General features: G+C 32.4%; 1 protein-coding gene across 2 annotated transcripts in view; it reads right to left on the minus strand.

Annotated features, from left to right (window-relative positions):
• LOC118192663 (larval cuticle protein 16/17-like) overlaps positions 1–26,571 on the minus strand; it is a 239,232-nt gene that overhangs the window by 135,998 nt on the left and 76,663 nt on the right. The window contains exon 1 of one of the 2 annotated variants that reach the window (XM_085809029.1): positions 16,018–16,127. The exons of the other annotated variant lie outside the window; for it this stretch is intronic. Coding sequence (XP_085665155.1) covers positions 16,018–16,053 — 36 coding nt within the window. The 5' untranslated portion in view covers positions 16,054–16,127. Of the gene's footprint in view, positions 1–16,017; positions 16,128–26,571 lie in introns of those variants that run through there. 2 annotated transcript variants of the gene reach the window in all.

The raw sequence follows: 26,571 nt of genomic DNA on the forward strand, positions 1-26,571 counted from the left end.
CCCCAATTTTGAAGGAAAGCACCCGCTGGGTCCGTGTGTCTCCCTCCCTCTTCCCCTACTACCGAAAAGATTTTGAGCTTGATGTATATTTTGAGTGAGCCCATGTCCCATAAACATTATTCATTTACAAACATCCGTATTTTCTCCTGGATTCGAACTTACGCTCTTTACTGCAGTCAACGTCACTAACCTTTATACTATATGGATGGCATTGTAATATAATTTATACTAATCGAAAATGAGAAATATTTGTAGCTTAACGAATTTTTTGTACGATTAATGTACTATGAGTTTAAAAACATAAAATTGCATGAGAATATTAATAAAGTATTTATTGTTGTTCAAAATTTACAAATTTCTTGGGTCAAAATTCTTTCAGCATATAAATTGTAACAAAATTGTAACAAAATTAAAGAATATTACACACTAGTAAATGGAAAAAGAACATTACTGAATAATATTTAAGGAGAAAAATCAGTTTCGAATTATTCTAATTTATTTATTATGCGATCCCTCAAGGTAAGTGAAAAATGATGTCAGATATCCCATTTTTTTTAAAGATTTTGAAATTAAATATCTCGGTCAATTTTTGTCACACTGGAGTCAAATTTATTTTTTACTTTTTATGATGATCATAAAAATTTCCTAAATATAAGTGTAGGAGCCGGAGAATTGCATAAAATATTCCTTTCGTAATTTTTATAATATTGATTTTTTTAAGATTTTAAAAGGCCAAAACATAAAAATTTGTGTCATTTAAAATACTTTTTAACTTTAAGTGTAAATATGTCTACGACAACGGTTGCGAAAATAAAGACCGGGTAAGGAATATTGTGAACACACGCTCACCAGCGGTCGGATGGTATAGGCACTGAACAGTGGTAGTTCGACACGATTTCAAATCCGTTTTGGGAATATGAGGAAAGTTCTCATAGAAAATCCTCAACGAAGGTACCCATCCTTCACGTGAGTAGTTCTTGCGTGCTTTGTCATATTCAAATAACTTTTCTTCAGATCTCGAGAACAGGTAGGCCCCATGAGAGCTTTCGTAGTTTTTCCCTTTTGTAAAGTGAATACGAGCTAGTTTATCTTAAAATGTCGCTCCAAAGGTATACGGTATACTCTTTCTTTTCTAAATTATATTCTCGTGCGTTTCTATAATCTAAATAATCCAATGCATCCTATAAAATCGTCAAAATACATCAGCGATCTCGAAAATATGAACTAAAAATATAAGTAAAATACTGTTAAGCAAATTATAAAGTGGCGATATTATATTTTTTTCGAATAACATCTGCAGAGGAATTTTTAATGTTTTGATTAAACACGTAAGTGTTTTAAGCAATATGTTAGTTAAAAATATCCTGATGAAATGAGATATCTGAGATTATGCTTCAAACTTAGCTAAGAAACAAAATCAAAAGAAACTAATCTATTTTGACCTTTAAGTCTGTTCATAAAGTTTTTCAGTCAGCTATAAAGTTCAAACAAATAAAAATATTACAAAATCAAGTAAAGTATAGGAGAAATTAAAGTATAAGGAAAAAGATTAAACTACGGATATTATTTCCCCTTGTGGCTACTTAGAGCATCTCTATGAAGCAACAACAAAACGAAATAAAGTTAAATAAGCAAAAGATATCCATTTTTTTGTAACTTTTTTCCTATATATCAAAATATGTCAGTTTGTTTTAAATGTACAATAGCAATCCTGAATAAGTTTCAAACAAAATAGTCTGAAGTAAAATAGCAAATGCTGATTTAAATTTTGATTACCAGCTACAAAATTTTCATCACCTATTTTGTCTTTCTAAAATCAGGAAGATAGTTATTCAAAGCTGCTTTATCATATCACATTTCCCTCGCACGTGCGATTATTTTGAGGTTAACTTGTAAGGAATTATCTCATTCTTCTGTGCGTGTTTGCGGGGTTTAAATGGTTAGCATGTCAAACTGACAGGTGGAAGACCCATGGTTAGAAATCCAATAAAACTTTTTGATTTTTCATGCTTCCTGGACTGAAATATCTAACGGATTTCACAGTGGCCCACGAACTAAAGTGTTGTGGTCAATAACTCGTCACGTCTCCTCAGTCACCCTTTCAGTGAGGGCGAATGTAAAGAATTATCACATTCCTCCGTGCACGCCGTAGTAGTATATTTTGTCAACATACACAGCTGGCAGCTAGAGGATCAGTGGTTCGAATCCCGGTTAGAGATAGTGGATTTTTATGTTTTCTGCTATAAAGAAACTCTAATAATTTCTACAAACATCGCAATATATTAAATGTTTACAAAGCTAATAAAGTAAATGCATGTTATACTTCGTGTTTAACATTGTAATACAAGAACCCTTTCACATTTACTCAGGGTCTTTTCATAACTTTATGTTTTTCTCGCATGGAAACTAGTAAAGTGCCCATGAAAAGACGTTCAGGGTAAAAGTCCATCTTGAGTTAATCGCCCCCTGCTTGTTCTTTATCATTCATTCCTACCAGTAATTTGTAAAGCTTGAATTCGTAAACTAAGATATAATTCTTAGTTAGGATTTCGCCTCCGACATGTTGTCATGCTAAAGGTACGCTACCAAATTAATGTTTTCTACTGGCAAGAAACACTTGGATGGTTTTCAAGTTTTATTTTTTAATTAATGTAACTTTATAACAACTAAAATTCTTTATGTATCTAAAACTACTTATTATACACCTAAACGGTTAACTTTTAGAAGTTAAATAAATGGGTTATCTTACGTGACGATTAATAGCCGAGAGGGTAAAGCCAAGACTTATGGATTCTGAGTTTACAAGTTCGGGCCTAGCCCGCCTCACCTTCCGACATTTTTGCCCTCGGCCAAAAATTTGCTCTGGCTATGTGCTCTGGCGTTCATGCCAGTTTTTTTAATCGTTTACTTATGTTTTTCCTTTTCTGGACAAAAGTAGAGTGGTAAGACTCTCGTGTCGTACACCACTTAGATAAGCCAAGACCTAAGAAGTTAACTCTGATGGTTGGTGAGCTAAGATTCTCTTTTGATACTCACTAGAAAACACAAGACAAAACTCAAGACATCAAAGTCTAACTCAGAACTTTATTTTCCAAGGCTTGCGGTATTATAGTTAATTACCAAAACCCTATTTCATTCCTCGAATGCAACTAACTGTTGCTAGAGAGGTCTCCTTAACTGTAGTTATCCAGATAGTTGGTACTTCATTTACTATCTAGTAAATGCAGCAGTTCGCTACCTAGTTACAGTTAAACTGGATTGCAGTTCTAATAAACCCCATTGAAAGCTACAACAGACAGACAGAAAATAAACTACCTTCTAAACATTACGTTAGAATGCGTTAATATATAATGTACATTTTTTAAAACTCAGCTAGCATTATACTGAATTTTTTTCTCTGATAGGCGACACGTTAGGTTAGGTTATTTGAATGCGACAAAGCCCCCAAGGGCTATGTGGCTAAATAAAGGGGAATGCTCCACGGAAGAATTTCTAAGGGAAACTGGCTCGCATTCATGTTGCGCGGAAAACTGCCATGAAGCCATCCTATTTGCTTGTGTTCGAACCTGAGTCGAATTACCAGTATTCAGCGGTCTTAATTACTCGGCCGCTAGTAGAGCCTCTGACGCACGGCTCGTTACATAAGCAACAGTACGCGATGAAAATTCTACTCAGATTTACTATTAAGATTTCATTCTAGTTTTAAACTACGCCGCTTTCCGTACAATGTATATAAACCTCTCTTTTGAGAGAGTACGTGATGAAGAAGGGCAAAGAAAAAAATTAACATAAAAGTAACTGTTAGCAGAACGTAAATCACAAATGTCACAACTTCATTTTTATTGTTAAAAAATTATTTCGCTATTCCGAGGTTTTGATGAAGCAGTAGTTTACAAAATTATGTTAGACTGCCCATACATTTATAATATAAAACTACAAAAAGTTTCTTATGAAAAAGAACTCAAACATGATAAACTAAAATAAAACCAAAATAATAACAAACTGTTAACATATGTGCATAAAATGGAGTCACAATAATGCTGACTAGCTAAATCAGATTATTTATGTATGTGTGTACACATTTTAAAATGCATTAAATTTCAATAAAATTTGTCTACTAAGCTGAAGTGATCAGAATGCATAGACTGGCTCTTCTGCGTCTGTATTATATGCTATGCAATTTTGTCCGTAGCACGCTTTTTAGGGGGTCATCTGCAAAAAGTGAGTATAGAATTGAATTTTGTGGCTTTGATTATGTCAGAGCACACTTGGGTAATCTGCCTGAGGGAAAGGATACCTTCGTCGAGAACTTTCAAAGAGAAAGTAGCTTGACTTAGTTTACAGACAAGAAAAATCACATACACACACACACAAAAAAAAAAAAAAAAAAAAAAAAAAACGCTCATGCAGCCAGCCCATTAACTTCGTTTAGAATCATTTATATATAGCTATGAACTGAATGTTAAATTAAACCAGATGCAATTAAAAACAGCAAATGTTTCTTTGCTATTAATGAAACATTAAAGGCCCTTGAAACAAGGTTCAGATGCATGAACAGTTGATTCTTAATAAGGATTCAGACAGGGCCGTTCTTAGGTCATTGGCTGCCCACGTACTTTCTTATGATTGCCGCCCCCAAATTAAAAAACAAAATGCTCAATGATTAATAAAATTTTTATTTCATACTCTCTAAGTACTTGCATATGACATATTGTATAAAACGTATTTACATCTGACAAGTACTTAAAATGAATTTTAAATATTTAGGCGTGTTATCGCGAGAGTCCGGCCGCCCCTGATTTTGGCCGCCCGCGTGCCTTTACGCGCTGCAGCCCCGCTAGGAACGGCCCTGGATTCAGAAGCATTTACAGTTGACTTTTAATTCGTTAACTTTGGGATTTATGTGCCTATTTGTAAACATGTATATAAATTTTAATACATATGTCGAAAGATATAGTTGGTGCTATATAGTTACACCGTAAAATGCAGTGATTCAAAAATATGTGGCAAACTGAAAATACAAGTAAAGGAAGACGAAATAAACAGATTTAAGAATAGAATATGAGTGCAAAAGCGGTTGTTTAAGATGGTACAGGGCGCTGTGGAGTAGCAGATAAAAGCAACAGGCTCTGTTGGCGTAAATCGGCATTTCTTGTATTAATTTCAAGACGTATGTTTCGCTACATGAAAGTGGATCTTCCTAATATGCATTTTATCTATGGAGCTGCGTCTAAAAGAGAGTAACTACTCAAAAGATACATACTCTACATAGAAGGTTTTCCTAATACTTCCTCTGAGCAATTGCTCCGTTAGCCACGTTGAAGAAGAAGGGGAGAAATAGAAGAAGAAAGAAGAGGAGAAAGAGAGACAAAAGAAGGTGGAGAAAGATGACGTTATAAGGTATTTCTCCCGCCTTCTTCGCATGCCTTCGTGGTGCGGTGGTCTGCACCCTGGGCGCGTATTCCGGAGGTCCGCGGTTCGATTCCCGGCGAAGGCGTTGCAAATTTTTCATTTCTCCTGCTTCCAAAAAATACCTAATGTCTCTACAAGATGAAGGAGAAGAAGAAGAAGAAAGACCAGAAGGAGGAGAAATCTCCTTCTGTTCTTCCTCCTCCTCTAAGCAGGAAACCTTTGAAATTAAATTTAGGATTCATATTACATATATAAGAAAAATTTTATCTTAATTTTGTGATTTCTCATGAATACCTTTATATGAAGCAAAGTAGAATTGTTCCATATTATATTTATAATTTATTTTTAGTGTGTTAAAACTTAACGGAATATACAAAATTTTGCTATAAATATTACCTACCATGTGTAAAGATCATAGTAGTCAAAACCTGCAAAAGACTTTCAGTAAAGGCCAAAGGGACAAAACATGTTAATTGAGGAAAAAGGCTAAAAATGTACATATAAATGATTTTAGTGCAATATATGCATTTTGTGACTTAAGGCCTATTTCACATAATGCCAAGAATCATACAGATATCTAGCTCAAATAAGAACTTGGAAATTTTTAGAGAGGTCGCTATCAAAAACATCAAACTTCAGATTTACCGAAAACAATCAATCTTTGGTATCGTGAATTAAATTTCCTTGCCTTTAGCAAACACTGCAAACATGACAACCAATATGTTTAAAGTGATTTGATTCTAGTCTATTATGCAAATAAGTGTATCTGATTATGTAAAGTGTTAAAGAATAAATTCTTTTCAATAAGCATATATATACAGAACACTTATTTTTGTTCTTTTTTTGCATTTTTAACATCAGACACATTAATTTTTATAAAGTATAATCTTCTTTATGTATATGAAGATACATTTCTCAGATTGTAAAATATGTATTTTAATGAATAAAAAGCAAATAAGTATCATTTAAGTATACAAGCGCTATCTACTTGCATTTGTGCTCCATCTTTGATTTTTCTGAGATCATATTAGGGATGAAATTTAAATGTCTGTTAACTACACTTCCCCTATCTCCAAGCTTCCAAGAAACTTCGGATTGATCGACTTTAAGTGCATTCATTCTGTGACGGGATAGGAATTACAAACGTTTGTCTTGTCCGAGGTTCAAGAAACAGCCCAACGACGTATTTTACACTAACCAAAATACTGTTTGACCGACAACAAAACTAAAATAATTATTTAATTAATTTTGATATGATTTTTTGAAAGTTAACTTTTTAATAGATTTTTTGAGAATTTATCTGTCGCTCAAATGCAGAATTGATCCGTGCGTTTATGACCCTGAAATCGATGGATAATTCCTGCGGAACGACAAAACACAGAATGCTGTCTGCGCATCGGACTGAAAAACATTTATTTGATTATTTTCCCTTCCGTTTACGATGAAGATGCCGCATAATCGTGAAAAATGCAATGATTCGTATGATCATAAAAGATCAAACATTACTCAAAATAACTTTAAGCAGTTCCGAAAGAGACAACTTTCGTTCTTTGTCAATTCAACTGTTAAGAATTTAGCAAATAATATACATTATACGTCGAAATATTCAGTAACTGTATTCAAAGATTGACAGTTCGCCAATAATTTCTTCTTGACGCATAGACTGAAGAAAATAATCGATCGGAATATTTCAGTGTTTCAAGTCACGGTTATGATTTCTGTTGTAAATTCCAGAGCTATAAAAACCGTCAACGACAGAAATAACTGGCGTTGCGCTTTCGTAGTAAGCGACTTGAATCTTCCCTTTTTTTTTTTTTTTACTTTAGTTGCGTTTATTTTATTTTGAGGGTTGCTATCGATCTGGAAAATCACATTAAAGTCTAGCAGACCGTGCTATACAGGTTAGGGTGCTAACGTTTTGCCTTATATATTTACAGAATACAGGAGAAGGTTAAAATAATCTTTTTTATTTACTCTGAACTTGGAACATAAACAGAAAAAGTTCTACAGACAAGTCCCCACTTGTGGCGATGCAAACTCCTCAATAACAGACAGTTATTTTCAAACGGGGGTAACATAGTCTAAGACTAGACATTCAACAAAATAAACTATAAGCTAACTCAATATTTTACAGACGCTAAAATCTAAAGCATCCCTCGGGAGAATGCAAAAGCCGGAATAGTCACGTTTGAATTAATAAACATAATGTATGACACAATTTATTAATTTTTTTAATGTACGGCACAATTTATCTATTTTTGCTACTGAACAGCCGCTCCTAATTCATTTGCAGCGACTGGCGTAACCGAATTTGAAACACCAGTGATCTTCTGCTTACCTTAATTGTCAGCTTGAACTAGTTATTAACCGTCTGGTACCTGGGATCCAGAACTGCAATTTTTATAAATTAATGTTTAAATGAAGAAAGATTACATGCATTAACGATTTCAAATAACAGCATTTGATTTTACTGATTCAACTCACACTAGAAATCCCACATGTAAACTACCTGTAAGTTAAACGATTTATTAATAACTTAAAAATATAAGGATGGTTATAACCTAGGCTTTAGAATAAACAGTGAGAAAGATTAAATTCCTTAGAAGCATTTAGTTCAGTGCTTATCAGACGTTACTGTTCCATTTCCTTTTCTTCACCACGTATCAAAACGTCATGATCCACCAAGTTAATGCATTTTAAAGACTAAATCATTACAAAAAAAGGTAAGTTAAAAATCTGTATTTTTGGTATGTTATAAAGGTACATAAAATTTAAGGTTTAAATGTAGAATACAAAATAAGACATTTCTTCCCAGGAAATGAGAAAAATCAACTATGCTTTTACAGGGATTCGAACCAAAGATCTTCCATTTTCTAGTTGAGTATTTTAACGATTTACGCCACAAGAACACGTCCGGGTGAGTGCGATAACTCTTTATACATTTACCCAGTTAAAGAGTGATTGGAGAGTGCACGTGACCTAGTCGACTAAATCCAGCTGATGATGACTTTTTAATGCAGCTGATGACCACATTTTTAATTTAATCACCACTGTAGAGACCTTAGACATTTTGGTGCAGGCAACATGAAAAATCAACTGTGCTGTTGCTGGGATTCGAATCACAGATAATCTACTTTCTAGCTGGACGTGCTAAATCACATACGCCATGAATACATCATATAAGGGAGAATACTATGACTCCTTATATTTTATTGTTAATAAGCATGTGTTATTTATGCTAATTATTAATATATCAGTTTCAGTATCATCCCGTAGTCATTAGGTTATTTTGAAGCAGAAGACATGAAAAATGAGCAATGCTCTCGCCGGACTCAAACCTGGACCTCTCGAATACACGCCGAGTGTGCTACCGTTACACCACAAAAGCATACAGAAAGGAAGAAGAAATTGTCTTATAAGTTAGTGCTGTATTTAATAAATATAACTGAATACGTTTCTATTGATTTCAGTGTGTTTATATAATGACTAAATAAACTTTTTACAGACATTTTAGGACACGTGACTTCAACCATGCCTTTGCAGCTCTGTAATTTGGTTAAGTTTAAATCTGTCATTTTGAGATCACAAAATTTCCTCCCCCTTCTTAGGGGAAATACTTCCCTTCCCGGTTGAAAATTTTTAATTTAGGAGAAAGAATTTAATCGTACTGATTCGGTTCAATGCAAAAAAGAACTTCAATTTCCATTAACTCTGAGATTAAAGTAGTTATAAATAAACTATTAATTAGGATTGCTAGTTTGACAAAATAAGCTGCATATACATGATTAAAAAAGATCAAGTTGTTCCAAAGTTTTTAAGTAAAAATGCACGTGATGAAAAAGCATTTGACTGCTTTGTTGATTGTTAGATTAAACTAGTTATTAGGAGGTTGACTATAATATAAACATGTAGAATAAATAGATAATAGAATAGAATATAGAAGTTACAGAATGTAAAATAAAAAGGTTACTAGCTTTACTAGAAAGCTTTAATGCAAAATCATTTGATCTTATTGATTTGATTCAAAACACTTGGTAACTTCGGCTTGCATTAGCTGCCTTATCAAACTAGCTATTAATAACCTGTTAAATGCAATAGCTATTTCTGCAGAGTAAGTTTTAAAACAATGCTTGAGAAAATTTTCATTTCTTTGAAGATTTCCAAAACAAGCATTTAACTTTTACAAATTCGAAAGTCTTTTTGCCTGAAATTAGTCAAAGAATGACTGTCAGGTATTGTATCACTCCTAACCACGTGCTTTCGTGATGTAATTGGAAATCACTTCCGGCTAGCAATGGGAAGATTCAAAGTTTGAAACCCGGAAAGGGCACTTCGGATTTCTTCGATTTCCTGGCTTCGAAAAAATTCCAAGTGATTCTAAAAGTGGCACCCGAACTAAAAGATGGCGAATCATAATTCATCAGCACCCTATTTTAGCAGCTGGATCCCCTGGTCCCTAGCCACCCACTAAGAGGGGGGTATGTAACATATTTTCTACCTCCTTACCGCTTTATTTCGTGGCCTAACTGGAATGCACATCCAGCTAGCAATCGGAAGGTTCAGAGATAGAATTCCAGCAAGGACGTTGTAGATTTCTCATGTTTACTGCAAATGACAATAAGTTAATAAAGTCTAGGTTATTTTGGAAATTTTTAAATAAATGATTCTCATGTCAACTTTTAACTTTTAAACCTTTTTTTATTTTAACTTTTAAAGTTTTTTACAAAGACATTGAAAGATGGCAATGGCTTTATGCCAAACATCTCCTCCGAAACTTCCTTGCATGCATGTATTTTTATGTGCAACTCTATGACATTTGCGTAAAATATTTACGCATTATTTTTGTTTAGGGGTATTTAATTCAAAAATTTTATTCTATGGCTTGCAGCTTGGAGTAAAATAAATGGTGAAAGAAATACATATGAGCAGTTACATAAGAAAGAGCCGCGCTGTCGGATTGGCAGAAAAAATGTATAAATGGATTAGGACTGGGCTTAGGATCGAAAATTTTGCTTTTTCTACTCAGAAGAAGAACCTAAAAACTGAAGAAGCGTCACAGAACCGGCGCCCCACTTCCTCAAGGAAACGAAAGTGAAATTACCCAATCAAAGGATGGATGAAAATCTTAGGAAACTAGAGATACTTTAATGCAATCATTCCATTACGCTTCTAGTTAGAGAGGGTTCGATTCTAACACAAGATATTTAATGCCCATAAGATAATTTTATAAAAAATTATTAAAACTAACAAAAAGTGTGATTTATCATAGATTTTGCATTTAGAGTATAAACATGAAGACGAATGTAACGCGAATTTTTGAATGAGAATATTAGTAAAAGAAACTTTTTTCTGCTAGAACTTCTCAGTTCATTTATGTTTCAGATAATAATTTAAGGAATTTTCAACTACTTCTTAACGGTTTAAACTAATCTCAGCGAAAAATTTAGACTTTTATTGTTATCACTTAGTTGCATAGCTACATTCCAATATTACTATCGTAAATTTTGTAAAATTTACAATAGTAATATTGGAATATTACTATTGTAAACAATAGAATTATTGTAAATTTTTTGTTTTAAAATGATCGTTTTACAGACGTCCGCTCTTTTTTTTACTTATTACGTGCTCCGCCCTTAGGCACTACACGGAAAGGAAGGGATGCCCGTGGAGGTCTTTTTAAGGGAAACTGGCTCGTATCCACGTTACACATGGGGAAAACCACGGAAACGCCCATGCAGCCAGCCCGTTCGCCGGGATTCGAACTCCGAACCGAACTACCAGCGTTCAGCGACTTTTACCGGTCGGCCGCTGGTGGGCACAGACGTCCGCTCTTGGGAAAGAAATTTCAGTCTCGAATGAAACTGTTCTACCACACTGCAGTAATTTTTTACCTTAAGCAAAAAATACCATGAAATTTAAATAAAAGCTACTGCAGTGAAATTTACTGTTATTTAGAATTTAACAATAAGTACTGATTTTGATATGATTTATTAAAGGCAAAACTCAGTGTACTTAGTATAATATTAAACTTTAATAATAGACAATACTATTAAATTTCAGTGTAAGTTACTGCAGAAAGATTTACAACTATTTAAAACTTATTACTGAATGCTGATTTCGATATACTTTATTAAAGGTAACGCTATGCATTTGCACGTACTTTTTCCGGATTAAAAATTTTACTTTGTTTTAGATTAACAGCATTTGATGCCATTCTTCGTGTAATTTTACATTCCACGATGTAATCATTTAAGACCCAAATTGATTAGTCGGACTATAGACAAATTGATAAAATAATTCGATTTGAACAGGTAATGAGCAGGAACATTATCTCACTTCCTGAATTCCTGTTATAATTTCTGACATAATGCAATCCAGAATATATGCTGAATATTTCAAAGAAAACTTCGCTGAAAGTGTTATACTGTAATTATAAAAATCAAACTTATAACTTTTAAACCTATAATATACAGGAATGAAGTGATGCAATTGAGAATGTATACTGTATATATCGTACTTCATAATTTCATGAGAATTAAAAACCTTACGTTAAGACAGTAGTCTCAAACTCCGGGAGCGCTTGCGACTCTCGAAACTATTTTTCGCGGCATATGAATAGATTTCAAATAAATTAATTGACATTGTTATGTTATTAATTATTTCGACAAGAATTTGAACTGAATTTTACATGATTTGTATTTTCTTTGACATCGACCTTAGAAAATCTATAAGTAAATTTAATTAATTTGCATTAAGAAACAAATCTTATTCGAAGATTTGAATATTAAGGTTTGATTATTTTTTTCACTCTTGTCTGAAGATATATAACCTCAGCTATGAATTTTTGCAAAAGCATAATCAATTTGTTTGGGAGTATATTTATATGTGAGAAGATTTCTTGCGCAGTAGAAAATTAATAAATCTGAAAAATGAACCACAATGTCCGATCACCATGTACAGTTTGAGATGAAGATATATACTTTCTAGTAATTTCTCTCCAAGGTTACAAATTTTATCAAATCGACAGACTATTATTAAATCGAAAGACGAAGAGGTGTTGTAGCTGGGAGTTGTAATAATAAATAAATAAGTTTATAACCTATTGACATACAAATCTATGTTCTTTTTCCGAATGAGTTAAAGAAAAGTTCAATAAATAGGAGAAAAAGAATAGGTTGTCATTATTTATGTTTATGTGTTCTCCCACTTGAAAATTTTTGATAATTTGTTTATTTTTTTATTTAAGTGACAATTTAATGGTTGTATCAACGGATTACAATCATTTGAAATAAATATCAGTCTAAAAATCGATATTTAGCTATTAGTACATTTGAACTACAAAGCATAACCAATGTAAATTCCTTGTAGATACAAACCTTTATATTTTAAACAAAAAATAAGTATAAAATGAAGTGTTTTTTATGTCATTACTGTTACACTTTATATACGTTTTAATAAATATTTAGCAAATAAAACTGTTCATTTAGATAAAAGAAATTCATTTCGTTAAATGTTTTTCAGTTTGGTTAAAAAAATGAAAACTTTCGGTCATCCAGCTGCTTTCAGAAAGTACATTCGGCTCGCATGCAACTTGAGTTTGAAACCACTGCATTAAGTATCAAAGGGAATCTACTAGCAACGATATGCAAAGTATTTTACTGAATTTTCGTTACATTTCCTCGATATACACCTCATTCGTAAATCTGAGAATTAACATAAAAATTGCGTTAGTTAAACGTAAAACGGTAACGCTGCCCTAATTTAGATGACCCTGAAAGTGAAAACCACAGTCATGAAAAACGTATTAGAAAACAAGAGATCGGCCTCATTGCGGAGATATTCTTACCAAGCAGCGATGCTCATTCAAGGGCATTATTCGTCATCAGATGAATCTCAGGAGCAGGTTTATATGGTAAAATGAAATGCGCATTTGGACCAGAAAGTATCCTTACACTAATTAAGTAATTTGTTTACATGGTAGTACGTTGTCCTATGTTAATGCTTGATAATTTTAACTCTCGAAAATATAAAAAATGTCAAGTAAAGTAACTACGGGAGAAGAACACATGTCTCTTTTAATGCAGCTAGAATTAATTGAAGTTTCGTGAACCTGAAACAGGTTTAATTCCCCTTAAAACTACGAAGAAAGAAACATTGTGATGATATATATATATTACCTTCCATAGTGTTAAATGCAGGCATTCTATAGAATACCTGGCCATTTTATAGAATAATTGGCGTTTTTAGGTAAAGTATGAAATACGAGAATTATATATTTTACCTAGGCATTCTATGGAGTGACAAATGCTCTTTAGGCAAAGTATGGTAAAAAGTTCATGATAAGGTTATTATTTAAAAGACATTCATTCCTCAAAATTATTATTTTGAAAAAATAGATGTTCATTCCTCAAAAATACAAATGTTATTTTTAAAAAATAATGAAAGCGTGCCATTAAAATGTTTTTGTTCATAATACATAAAAAATTGTACGAAACAAAATTTATACCTTTCTTATTCAAGAAAACAAAAATTTCATTTAAAAATAAGAAATTAAAATTAAGCTATTTGTTGCAACATGGTAAGCTTGAATGACATTTTGAATTCACTTCATTATTTTTTTCATGCAAAGACATTTCATAGTTCGGTGCTTTGTTTTACATATACACTTAACGAATGTTTTGCCACTTCCAATGGACTGAGCAACTGCAATTGATCAAAGAGGAATTTCGTGGTCTAGAATGTCTTCATATCTAAGCAAATTCTTAGAACATAAAATGAACTGTTATCTCATATATATATATATATGCTTTAAAATTTTTTCAGAAGATCTAAGCTGTAGAAACTATCCTGGGTCCTACTCATTAGAACTGCCAATATATTGCTCGAACTATTACATAATATCCCTAGGCATTGTATATAATATAGGGATGCATTTCATACTTTGCCGGTTTTTCGTTTGGCATTCTACAGAATGTGTGAATTCCTAGGCAATGTGTGAAATATTTAATCGTTTCATACACTGCCGGCCAGTTGCTGATATTTTATAAAATGCCTAGGTACTCTATAGAATGCCGGATATCATACAATACCGGTAACATATACACTGTGTTCACAAGTCCTTTATTTCCGTAGCCGTCAATCGTAGACATGTATTTACAGTTCCACAAATGTTTTAAATGCCGTAACGTATCATATATTGACCTTTTTACATTAAAAAAATACCAATTTTGAAAAAATTACAAAATCTACTGATATATATATTCCTGCGGTCCCTATATTTAAATTAAATGAAACGCAAAAAGCGTAATTCTCGTACGACAAAAATTTACCGCTTATTTCATTTTAAATTTTGGCATTATATTTAGGGAGCGTACACAAAGAACGAATGTTTCCATTTCTACGCGATTAAAAAAAAACAAAAATTATTTTTAGTGCTAATAGAGCATTTCTATGCAGATTGTTATGAAAAGATTGTTATGAAGAATTCAATTTTTTCCAAAAGGAATATTTTATTAACAAAACCTTATAGATAATTTTTCTAGGAAACACAGGCAAGCACAGATATCGTAATTCGTAACATTATTTGCATAAATTAACATCATTTGCATAATTTTCAAACCCTAGTATTATTTGCATTATTGTTTAACTAATAACATTATTTGATTGAACTAGGAATTAAAAGCATTTCTAGTTGAATGAACGTTTTGAATAATATTGGATTATGATTCTAAAGCATTAAAATGTCATGAGAATATAAATAATAAATTTTTAGCCTATGACCGCTTATAAATTACTTGCGTGAAAGTGCTTTCGATATACCAAATGTCACAAAATTGTAAAGTAAAGAATGTTGCACACAAGTAATCACTAAAGAATATCACTGAATAGCGTTTAAAGTGAAAAAAACATCAACCTTGAATTAATCTAGTTTCTTTATTAACCGACCCCTAAAGACAAGTTGCAATGATGTCAAATATGCCAAATTTTGAAATTAAGTATCTCGAACAGTTTTTACGTTAGAGGAGTCAAACCTTTTATTTTTATAATGAATATAAACTTTCTTATGTTTTTTATTTATGATGAGTATAAAAGTTCCCCAGATATACATTGTATGGGTACCCGGAGAACGCATAAAATGCTATATTTCGTAATTTTAACAATATTGATATTTGCAAGTTAAAAATATCTAAATATTTACATGGTTTAAAATAATTCATTAACTGGAACTATATGCCTACTGCAAACAGTTGCCAAATTAAAGGCCTGGTTTGATTTATTTGATTACAGCAAAACGCACGAAATCTATCTGCCTAAATAAAACCGTAAAAGGATTTTTGTGGACACGGTATATAAGACAGTTAAAACTGAAGTTAACGTATTTAAACACTTCACTGATATGCATTTCAGTTACCTGCAATTTAAAATTCATGTTCTAACACCAAACAACCCCATTCGTTCTCAGACTGGTCATTGCAACATAACGAACCCGCAGTTGCTTGTCATTCAACATTGCTATCGCAGATTTATTCGGGAAGTTGAGCGGAAATAGAAATATATTTTAAAAAGCGAAAAGAGAGTGGCCTGGATTGAAAAGGCATAGCTCACCTGCAGGGTGCAGAGCAGGAGAAAGTGGCCGCGCATGCTGAGGATGACTGGTTGAGCGAGTGAATGCTCCGATGGCTATATACCATAGGAGGTCACGCCCTTAACCCTTTCCCACGACAACAGGCAGCTTTACGCAATTCGGTGCTGCAGGCCTTCGCCTTGCACCATCCTCTCATTCCACAATATCGCGCAAACCGCTATTTGTTGAAAAGGAGTAGAAACGTAATCCATCTCTCCTCCAGGGGATAGGTTTTTCTCACAGTTGGTCTCAACGGGTCGGGTTTGCACCGTTTCGAGTACCTGAGATGAACTGACGTGGGTAGAACTTGTTGTCATAACTGTTTGAAGAAGCATATCTTGTCATAAATTAATCATGTAGTTATTTCGAAACCTCAGGCGTCTATACAAATATGCTAAACGTAAAATTAATTTTCTGAAATTTAGCATATTTTTGTGTGAAGATTAGAATTTAACGCATTAAGTTTTCTGAGGCTGCAAATGATGGCGGTTATTACGATGGTAAGAATACCGCAAATATACTAGCAACGATAGCAGTAATACACTTAATGGTGTTATGAAAATAGTAGAAACAACTAAAACGTCATAATCTGGCTTTGACAGGAAATAGCTATAAAGTCTGCAATCTCCACGTGTGAAAGAGGAAAAATTGTATGCTAATGCAGAGACATATTACTAATGATAACAATTATATCAATATAGCTTAGAAAACATGATTCATATATAGGATTTTTATGATGATCATGAAGTTAATAAGCTACACGGAATTAGTCGCAAAAATATGTGTTGCATTAATGGTAATGAGTACACAACACATTTGATTACTCTAGTTATAAAAAAAACCATAATCATTCTTAAAAGTAAAGATGTTATGAAAATAATTTCTGTTATGAAAGTAGCACGTCCAAACAAAAAAAAAATCTTTACTATAATATAAGTGCGTAAAACAGAAACTCGTCTATCGATTCAAATATTTTTCCTGGCAAAAAATACATTTTGACAAGTTTATAAAGAGAATAGCTTTCAAATAAAACTAGATTTATTTATTCGAAAATAGCAAAGCGTGGGAAGGCTATATGCCCGAAGGAATGGATGTCTGCAAGAAGGATATTCTATGAAGACTTGGCTCGTATTTAAATTGCATGTGGAAAAAACACAAAAATATCCCTATATCTAAGAGACTCGCCGAGGTTCGAAATACTAGTGTTCAACAGCCGCATCTACTGCTCTACTGATGAGCTAGATAATGATAGCAGCTACTGAATTTCTAAGCTGAGCACAATACATTCAGGAGCATTATTTGTTACGTGAAGTATTATTTGTGAAAGCCATAGATTTATTATTTAATACTTTATTTAGACAGGCATACTTAAAAATATTTTCTGTGAAAGAGAAAAGAGTACTATAATGTAAGTCACAGTGTCTATTGTCATTTAATCTTATGAGGTCTAAAGGAATCTTCTGTTGTAAGACCCCTTTATTATGCTAGGTAGTTGATTTAATAAAAATTTAACATTAAAGAAAAGTTTTCATTGCATAAACAGTTTTTTTTGCCCAATGATTTAATAAAATTGCGTTTTCTCCCTTAATTTAATTATATATTAATCTGTTTCAGAAAAAAGTGTTTTTCTACCTAACCCTTTCAGCTAAATACATTACGTTTAGAAGCATGTTTTAATGGAATAAATTATGTAACTACTTAAACACTTTTTACAACAATAACAACTTTATAATTTTATTACTGTTTTCTTTAATCAGTGCAGTTTCATCACATGGTATGTTATACAGTTAATCACTATCGTCAAAGAAAGACCGATTATATTATGAGTTTTCAAACCATCACATGGTATGTTAATACTACGTGATGGTTATACAGTTAATCACTTTCGTCAAAGAAAGACCAGTTATACACTGTATTGATAGGATATTAGATACAAAATCCACAAATCGGCCTAAAATTTTCAACCTCCTCTATAATAACAGACCTCATACCATCGCTGAGACTAAAAAATGTTATTAAAATTATTAAAATTATCACAGATATTCCTCCTCAGCCAGTACACTCACCCTACATTGACACGGCAAATTTTCATTTTCATTAGAATCAATGTAATACAGACTGTCTGGTACACAAAACCGAGGTCCTAAAAACCAAGGAAATACGAAAATGAACCAATAATTTCTCTGCCTCTAATAATGTATTAGAAATGTTTAGAAAATGTAGTCTAATTTTTTAGAAACGAGATAAGAAAATTACTGTAGCGGAAGCGAAGGATTTGGAACATGATAGTTGATGTTTTGAATGAGAAAAATATGTAGTTCTTTGAGTAAATAAAATAAGTGCATATAATGCAACGTAATTTCGCAAAGCTGAGAATCAAATTTATTATCCAAACATTCTTTTTTAGGATTTACACTAACAGCTTTCGCTATAATTATAACTCACATAGTTAGCATATTGTTCGCTTCGTGTTTTCATTCTTTTAATACTACAGTACCTTATTCTAAGTTACTGCTTCATATTCACAGATTTCAAAAGTTAATTATCATAATCCAAATTATAATCCGTATTACCATCTTATTTATTCAGATAATCCAAAATTTCATTTTGTGTGAAACTTTCGCACCATTTTTAAATTCTGTCTGTTATACTTAGCAAATAATAAATTGTACGTTAGTATTAAAAACAAAATCTCTAACGACAAAAATTAGTGGATATTAATGCAACACTAGCTGAAAATAAATTCAAAAATACTCAGAAGAGCAACTAAAAGAACAAAGAATAATTTAAAATATTTCCGGAGAAGCACTTACCTCATTTAAGAACACAAGGAATATTATAGTCTTAAGAGGTGCTGTCATTTAGTGACACTGAACATTACTTAAGCATGAGTGAAAAATATCTCAAGGTAGAAAAATAAAATTAATGTCTAATTTATGTGATAAGAAAAAAAAGAAACAGAGTTGTTTAGAATTTTTGAAAGCAAAGTCATGCGTTCACTAAAATGGACAGAGCTGCTGCTTAATCTTCATTTTTCATAGGAAAGAGAGATTTCTCCGGATCAAAAGTTTAAGACTTAATTAGAAAAGCAGGTGTAATAAAGTAGATAAACCCGTGAAAGGGCTTTAATAATGTTTGTTATATAATTTTCTTCCTTATCAATTACTACCATTCACGTAGAAGTGAAATATTAAATGAGATTTAATTAATCCAGCTTCATCAATACATCTTCAAGCAGCGTGATTTAATTTCAAGAAAATTTTTCCAAACTTAGATGAAAACCATGCTTTCTCTTTTAAATTAATTTCCTAAGAGAGATGCAAATATTACGAAAAAAGAAAGAAATTAGAATATTAATATTGCTTTCTTAATTAAATATTTACCTTTATACTTAACACCGAAACTTTTAAACTCATACTTAATTTTTATTTAACGGTTAACTTTCTTAAAATCTGCAAGCGGAAAAAGTGTAAGCTGATTTACGAAGGTAATGTCGCAACATCTGGACGATTATATATCTGGAAGACTCCTCGTAATCGGAAGAACTGAGACGACAACGTATTCGCATATTGGTGAAATTTGAATAATTTGGCAGCTTTTGTTTTCCTGTAGGACAAAAACGGGCCGCAGGAGTAGTGAAAGCGAGGTAGTTTAATTTTGTTCCTTTTATAGGACTTTACTTCAGCTCAGAATACACAAATAATTTTGAAAAAACAAATGATACTTTTTTCTAAAAAATCAGAGAACGAAACTATTTTTAATTTACCTAAACACAAATCCGTTTCTGTTTCAGTTAAAAAAATTTAATTTTTAAAAAATTTCTAATTAAATTAAATTTATTAGGCTTTAAAACAAAGTGCTATGATTATGCAAAGTAAGTGATTCCAATAATGTTTGTTATATAATTATTTATCGACCATTTTAAGCCAAAATACATGGCTTACGCATTGATTTAAATTAATTTAATACCTTCTTAAAAATAATACAGATAGGTTAAAAAGCTGTAAATAAATTAAAACAAGCTTAATTTGAAGTTTAGAAAACACAATAGAATTCCAGGAAACTGGATACTATATATTACACACATGCATAAATTTGAAACTCAGTTTGTTAAAATTTTATATTTTATAAGCAATATTTAAACGTTCTTTTCCTCAACTATTAAGTTTAAGGAACTCTTCTAATAGTTTCCTCCATAAGATTTAAGTAGTATTATGCATATGTTTTAAAAGCACTGCACAGTTGTAAAAGAAGGCTTTTATATGCACTGGACTGTAGAATATTGTATGGGATTATCATAGTGGTATTATGCAATTATTAAGTAGCATTATTATTTTTAAGTAATATTAACTAGTAGTATTATTATGCAAGTATTAAATAGTAAGATTATAAGTAGTATTATTGTTCAAATGTATTAAAAGTGCTGTACAACTATGAAAGAAGGCTTCTATATGCTATTGCACTGTATAATATTGTATGGGATTATCATATTCATAGTTGCAACAGTACATATTATTTGTTACGTGAAACTGTGGCATTTAATTCTATGCGCCATCATAAAATGCAACTAGATCTACCTAAGTATTAATCTTGCGAGTTAACGCACAAGTTTGAAGATGAACACAACCAGGGGGGAGGGTGTAAAAGATCCTTTTATTGGCCACGATACAAACTTCACGGTATTAAGTGCTTATAATCATCGACCACTTTTGATGAGAACTATGCAGTATTCAATTTAAAGGTAAAGAATACTGCGAGACTACACAGTTCAGTTTAATCTAACAGGTTGACTCAGAAGCTGAACCGGCAGGATAATAATTCGGCGCCGAAGCCGATATTCAATGTTATCAGCTGGAAGAAAAATCAGACTAAAATAAACTTTTTGCTACAACAGTCTAAATACACTCATTCACCCTAGCTAGTTTACATCGTGACGAAGAAACGCGAAGAGAATAAGAGAAAAGAAAAGGCTAACAAATTAAAATAATTATTACTAAAAATAAATTAATTCTACAAAATAATTTGTCCAGCCTATTAACCATCTAATCATCTCTTTTCCTTCCCCAGTCTCCTGTCTGCTAGGTCTTTCGAACTCTTGCCGGTATTCGAACTTCGGATTTTTCGGTGTGTAGTCGTACGTGCTATTTATTACACCAAGAAGCAAGGTGTGATAAATAGCACGTACACCTAGCAAGGTACGCAAGGTGGAAGACGGAAATTCCTTCCCGTGATCTCTTTTTTGATGTTAGATTTGACTTGAGGGTGGACATATTTCCCAGCTGCACGTTTAAATATTGACTTATGAAATCAATCCGCTGATCTTCGGTAAGTGTATCTAATTATATATCTGAAGGCCTTTTCCGTATGTGACATAAATGCATTAGTTACCTTAGAAATTCTTTTACCAAGCTATTCTTTACTCAGATAGCTCTTGTATGTCTTGCCTCAATCATTTAAGCACTAAAATTTTAGATTTTATAACTTTCCTGCGTGTTTTTATTTGCTTTTGTTTAATGCAACGTGAATGAAAATATTTTGCTATTAGCATTTATTTATAGAAAAATTAATAACTTGAGGATTTTATTAGCAGGATCCTCAAAAAAATTGTGATTGAATCCAAATGCTTACGAAAACGTAAGGCAAGGGAATTAAAAATAATGCTAATATGCTCTGGAAATCATATGGAGCAATTTCAAATGAAGAATTTCGAGCTCTTATTTCCCATTTGGCTCTTTTAATTATACTAATTGATGTAAGTTGTAGTTTTCCAGAACACCTTCAAACTCCACTTTTCATAAACTTCCTTCCATAATACGCAATAAGGTATTTTTGCGTTTGCAGCAATTAATTTTCATAATCACATCTCAAAGGTGGTCTATAAATGCTGATTGAAATGGAAGTCTGGAACTGCAAACATAGTCTTTTTCGAGATTAAAGGCATAGGTACTTATTTATAATACTTTTAAACTTAAAGTAAAAATTCATATTCCTTAAACACGTTCGAATGCTACGCATGTTGCTGTAAAGTGATCAGAATTTGCATATATATCCTAAAAGGATTTTGAGGAAAATATGTTAAAATATTACGAAAAAATGTTTTTGCCATTAAATTCAGAAAATATGATAAAAATATAAATTGAAAGCTCTTTATCAAAGCAATTATAACAATAAAATGCAAACATTTTCTAACAACCAAGTTCACAAATATAAAGACTCGTGAAGTTAAAATCACGTTTTACTATCCCAAAATGTCTTTATAACCCCAGATAATACAGGCTGGTTGAGGTTTTTATTGTTCGCACCAATAAGTATCAGCTGTAACTTTATTCAGTTTGTGTTCGCTCCAATATCTTGTTGTTCTGTAAATAAATTAAGAAAACGAAGAAAAAAATTAAACCTGCGAATAACTAAGTCGGGGTGTAAGATTCTAACCTGTGGTACTTTTAAGTTACAGTTAAAGTTGAAGAACCTTAACCGTTTGACTGCTACGCGACGCAAAAGCGCTGCGTTCATTTGTCTCGAAAACCGCGACGCAGCGCTTGTGTCTTTATTGCTCCGTGGGTGTGAACGTACGTAGTCTGAGCTGACGCGTACTTTATAACACGAGTGCATTCTAAAATAACTAACTACGTCGGGGTTTTCGAGACAAATGAACGCAGCGCTTTTGCGTCGCGTAGCAGTCAAACGGTTAAGAACTGGTAAGCGAAATATTGCTTGAGTTCGTGAGAGAGAGAACAAAATGTAAGAAGGGTGAAATTACCCTTTATTATTCCAATAAAATTTTAACAGACGACTTCTTTCTTAGACTTACAATAAAGCCTCCACTCGGGCTTGAACTTAGGAAACTAAACACTAAATTTTAACTAAAAAGATATAGCTGAAGCTATCAAGATTCTAACAGAGTCGGCCCCTTAACGCTAATTAACGGCAAAGCTATCAAAGGCCTAAAGTACGGCGAGTGCAGCAATAGATTAAGAGAGAGAGTAGCCTGAAAAGGCGAACGCATGCTAGTCAGAATCATTGGCTCTCTAACGAAGTCAGCAGAACTTCACAGTTAAATACTTCTCCTCATTTGCATTCAAACGCGATTTTGAAAATACGTTCTGGTCGGAAGTTGTAAGCTTGAAATTAAGAAGAGATAGGAAAGTAAATTTAACTGTTATATAAATTAAGATAATCCTTACAGAGGCTGAAGAATTTTATGCACATATAAAGTAATAAAAACAAAGCAAAAGGTGGTATGTTTATAGTTAATACTGTGTTCTGTTTTCATATGTTTATAATTATTCCATTCTATCAGTGTTCTGTTCTCATATGTTTATAATTATTCTATTCTATCAAAAAAGTGTTAGATATGAACTCCACATATCTGGCTGGTTGTTTTATTACTGCAAACCAACGGAAGTTCTATGGCATTTTTAAAGGATATTAATCTCGCACCACAGGGATATGAAAACTTCTTGCAGGTCAATTCATTCGCCGAGAATTGCACCCGGGACGAATTATCTGTGTTTGTTTTCATATCTACTCGCCCTTTCGTGAACTCCTATTAAATGGTGTAAATACGAGTAAATATGTATGTTTGAATCTGTCAAATGATCTAAAAAATAGAACGCATTCGTTTTCAAATTCAACGAAAATACCTTTACTCTCTCATGGAACATTCAGACATGGTTTCTCATGAAACATTCAGAGAGTGGCATAACTGTCAGAACCGTCATAGCCATAAGGCGTAAAAGTCATTAATATCTTTCATACCTGCAGGGTTTAAGCCATAGTCAATCAGGGAAGGCGAAACTGCGCATGTGTGAATGTGCAACTGACTGAGTGGAATCCTCACCAGATGTCAGTTTTTGTTTTATTCCCTGTGACTGGTCGATTCTTATACCAGAATGACACAAACTTCAACAGTTGCAAAGTTTATCGAGTGTTCATACGAAGGGCACAAGAGGCACAAGAGGAATAAACCGAAATTTGCTGATAGGAAAGCAGATTCGCAACATCAACGAAGCTTAATAAGACCCTTCCAATTACGGAATAAGAACCGACCAATCAACTGAGCGAAACGCATAGTGACATTCGGTTGATGATTTCATTGAGTAAGTTGCGCGTTTAAGCATGTACAACTTTATCTCTCTTAACTGGCTACGGCTTAAATCCTGTTCGAAAGGTGTAAACGGAGTAATGAATTTTACGCCTTAGAGGTATAACAATAATGACTGCTAGATCATCGTGCGAACACTACCGTAGACTAAATACTTATGCCAATTTCTGTGACGTAGAGAGAAGCGTGGCTGCCTAGCAATGAGAGGTCAGCTTACTCAAGCTGTAACTATAAAGTCTTTGTCTCATCACCGCTTTCTTAAATTTTAACTAATGCTTACTTGCTGGAGGTTTTAAAGGTGCAAAGTTAGTTTTAATTTCTTCTTGCATGATTGACGAATAGCAATGATTCAAAGTATTTTCAAATCAAAATTTAAATTTAAATTTTAACGATCTGGCTTTATTATTCCGTTTTTACTGATTAATTTTCAATGAAAGACAAATTTAACAATTAGTAGCAACAACACTCAAAGCAGAACGATAACAGCGGGATGTCGCAAAAAGCAAGCTGATTACATATAAAATAACATGTCTCTCTTTAGCTTAGATTCTCGCTTTTATTTTAAATTAACTTCATTTACATAGTCTGCGAAACAGCAAAAGTGAGGGACAGATTTTTACCATAAACAAGAACGTATTAATTAAAATAAATCTCGGACATTAACATATAATAATGTCAACTTATACACAGAGGATAATAATTACGAACGGTAAAAAGGTTTTAGGCACGTATTTATTGCAAAACTAAAAGTAGATATTTTGCAATTTAAGAATTAAAGAAAAGCACTCAATAAAATATATGTTAAATTAGATCTATCCAAAAAAGTAACAGAGATATAAAAAGTGTTTTCATAACTTCTCTTGATCTACCTTGCAGCCATTTCAAAATTTTTTAGCATTGCGTCGGTAAAGGAATTTTTATGCCAGTGCCCTCGGGTTACTTATGCCACCCAAGGAAGTTATCTTGAAGTGGAAGATAGTAGCTCCTGTTGTAAAAAGGAATCAAATATTAAATGGGAAAAAATGAACAAAAAGAACGATTTCAGAACGGAAATTGAAATTCTCCAACAAAGATTCAAATACGAAATATCAAAATCGGGGGACCACGAAGATAAAAGAAATTTTGAGGAAAAAAATAGCCTCGTTGAAAAATGATGACGTAGAAAATCATAAAATATATAAAATCGAAAATAGCAGCCAAAAATATAGGCCAATGGATATATTACGTCTAGAGCCGCATTAAGAGGAAGTTTCCTCTTTCTAAGAAATGTCGTTTCTTCTATTTCATATTTTATTTCATATGAAATAAGCTTAACGGAAATATTTGGTGCCTTCAAAAAGGAACAATTGTCTGTAAAAATGGATTCAGAAGTCATACTTTCGAAACAATTCTTCTCCGAAACAGGAATAACTTGGTAATTGAAGAAGCATTTCGAAAAAGAAGCTACCATTCTTTTTTCAAAGCCATGCTAGTGGAGATTTGATGCTGAAGTGTTATGGAAATGCAGAAAGATTCACCACTTGAGTGCGAGTTTCAAATCATGAGTTCTTTGGATTTTAAAGTATTTCAAGTATTTGTTTCCTAGAATAATATCCTATTTGAAAGAAAATATACCTAATGTTTAATTCTTTTGACTTTGCGAAATCACATAAAAATATTATCAGCTGCAAGTACTTCAAACGAAAATTATTTTTTCACCTGAGCGATATGTTTGACTGAAACAACAGGGACAGTAAAAAATTCATTTAAATGAATTTTATGTCTGATATAGCGGTTGATTTAATCTTTGAAATTCACCTTGTCTTAGATACGAGTCAGCTTACCATATTTCCTCTACAAACTTGTTTCATACTCTTAGATAATTCTTGCTTATTTTGTCGCATTCAGGTAAATAGCAACAGTAAGAAAGCACTGTTTTAGGAAATGAAAAGTTTAACCAAAAGAGAAAATCAAATAATCAAGACCTCGGAGCAAAATTTATAACAGAAAAGACTTTTGTAATAGGATGTGTTTTCTGCACTTTATTTTATTGTTAACTTAATAATACCTCAGATTATTAATATGAGATAAATTTATTTCCCGACTTTATAATTAATTCCTAATTCTATTAACCTAAGTTATTTACAAATAAATGTAATGCATTTCTGTTTAAATATTTTTATTTAATAATCTTCAAGGAAACTTTACAATAAACCAATTATTTAAATTAATAATCACTATCCCCAATAAGCATCTTCTCTAAAATTGAGTACCTCCACAGAAATCTAGAATCTTCTGGAAGCCTGGATGGTCGTCTTATAGAGGATTTACTGTATTCGAAAGTCCTTCGTTTAATAAGACTGAAGTAAGAATTAAGAGTTTAACATATCATTTAAACAAGCTCTGCTTATTAGATTTTGCTACAAAAAATCTAATAACTTTAAGGTACCAT

This window comes from Stegodyphus dumicola, chromosome X2, assembly GCF_044657685.1.
Source record: "Stegodyphus dumicola isolate Sdum_Otavi_A_Nest chromosome X2, ASM4465768v1".
In the NCBI taxonomy this organism is placed as follows: domain Eukaryota; kingdom Metazoa; phylum Arthropoda; class Arachnida; order Araneae; family Eresidae; genus Stegodyphus; species Stegodyphus dumicola.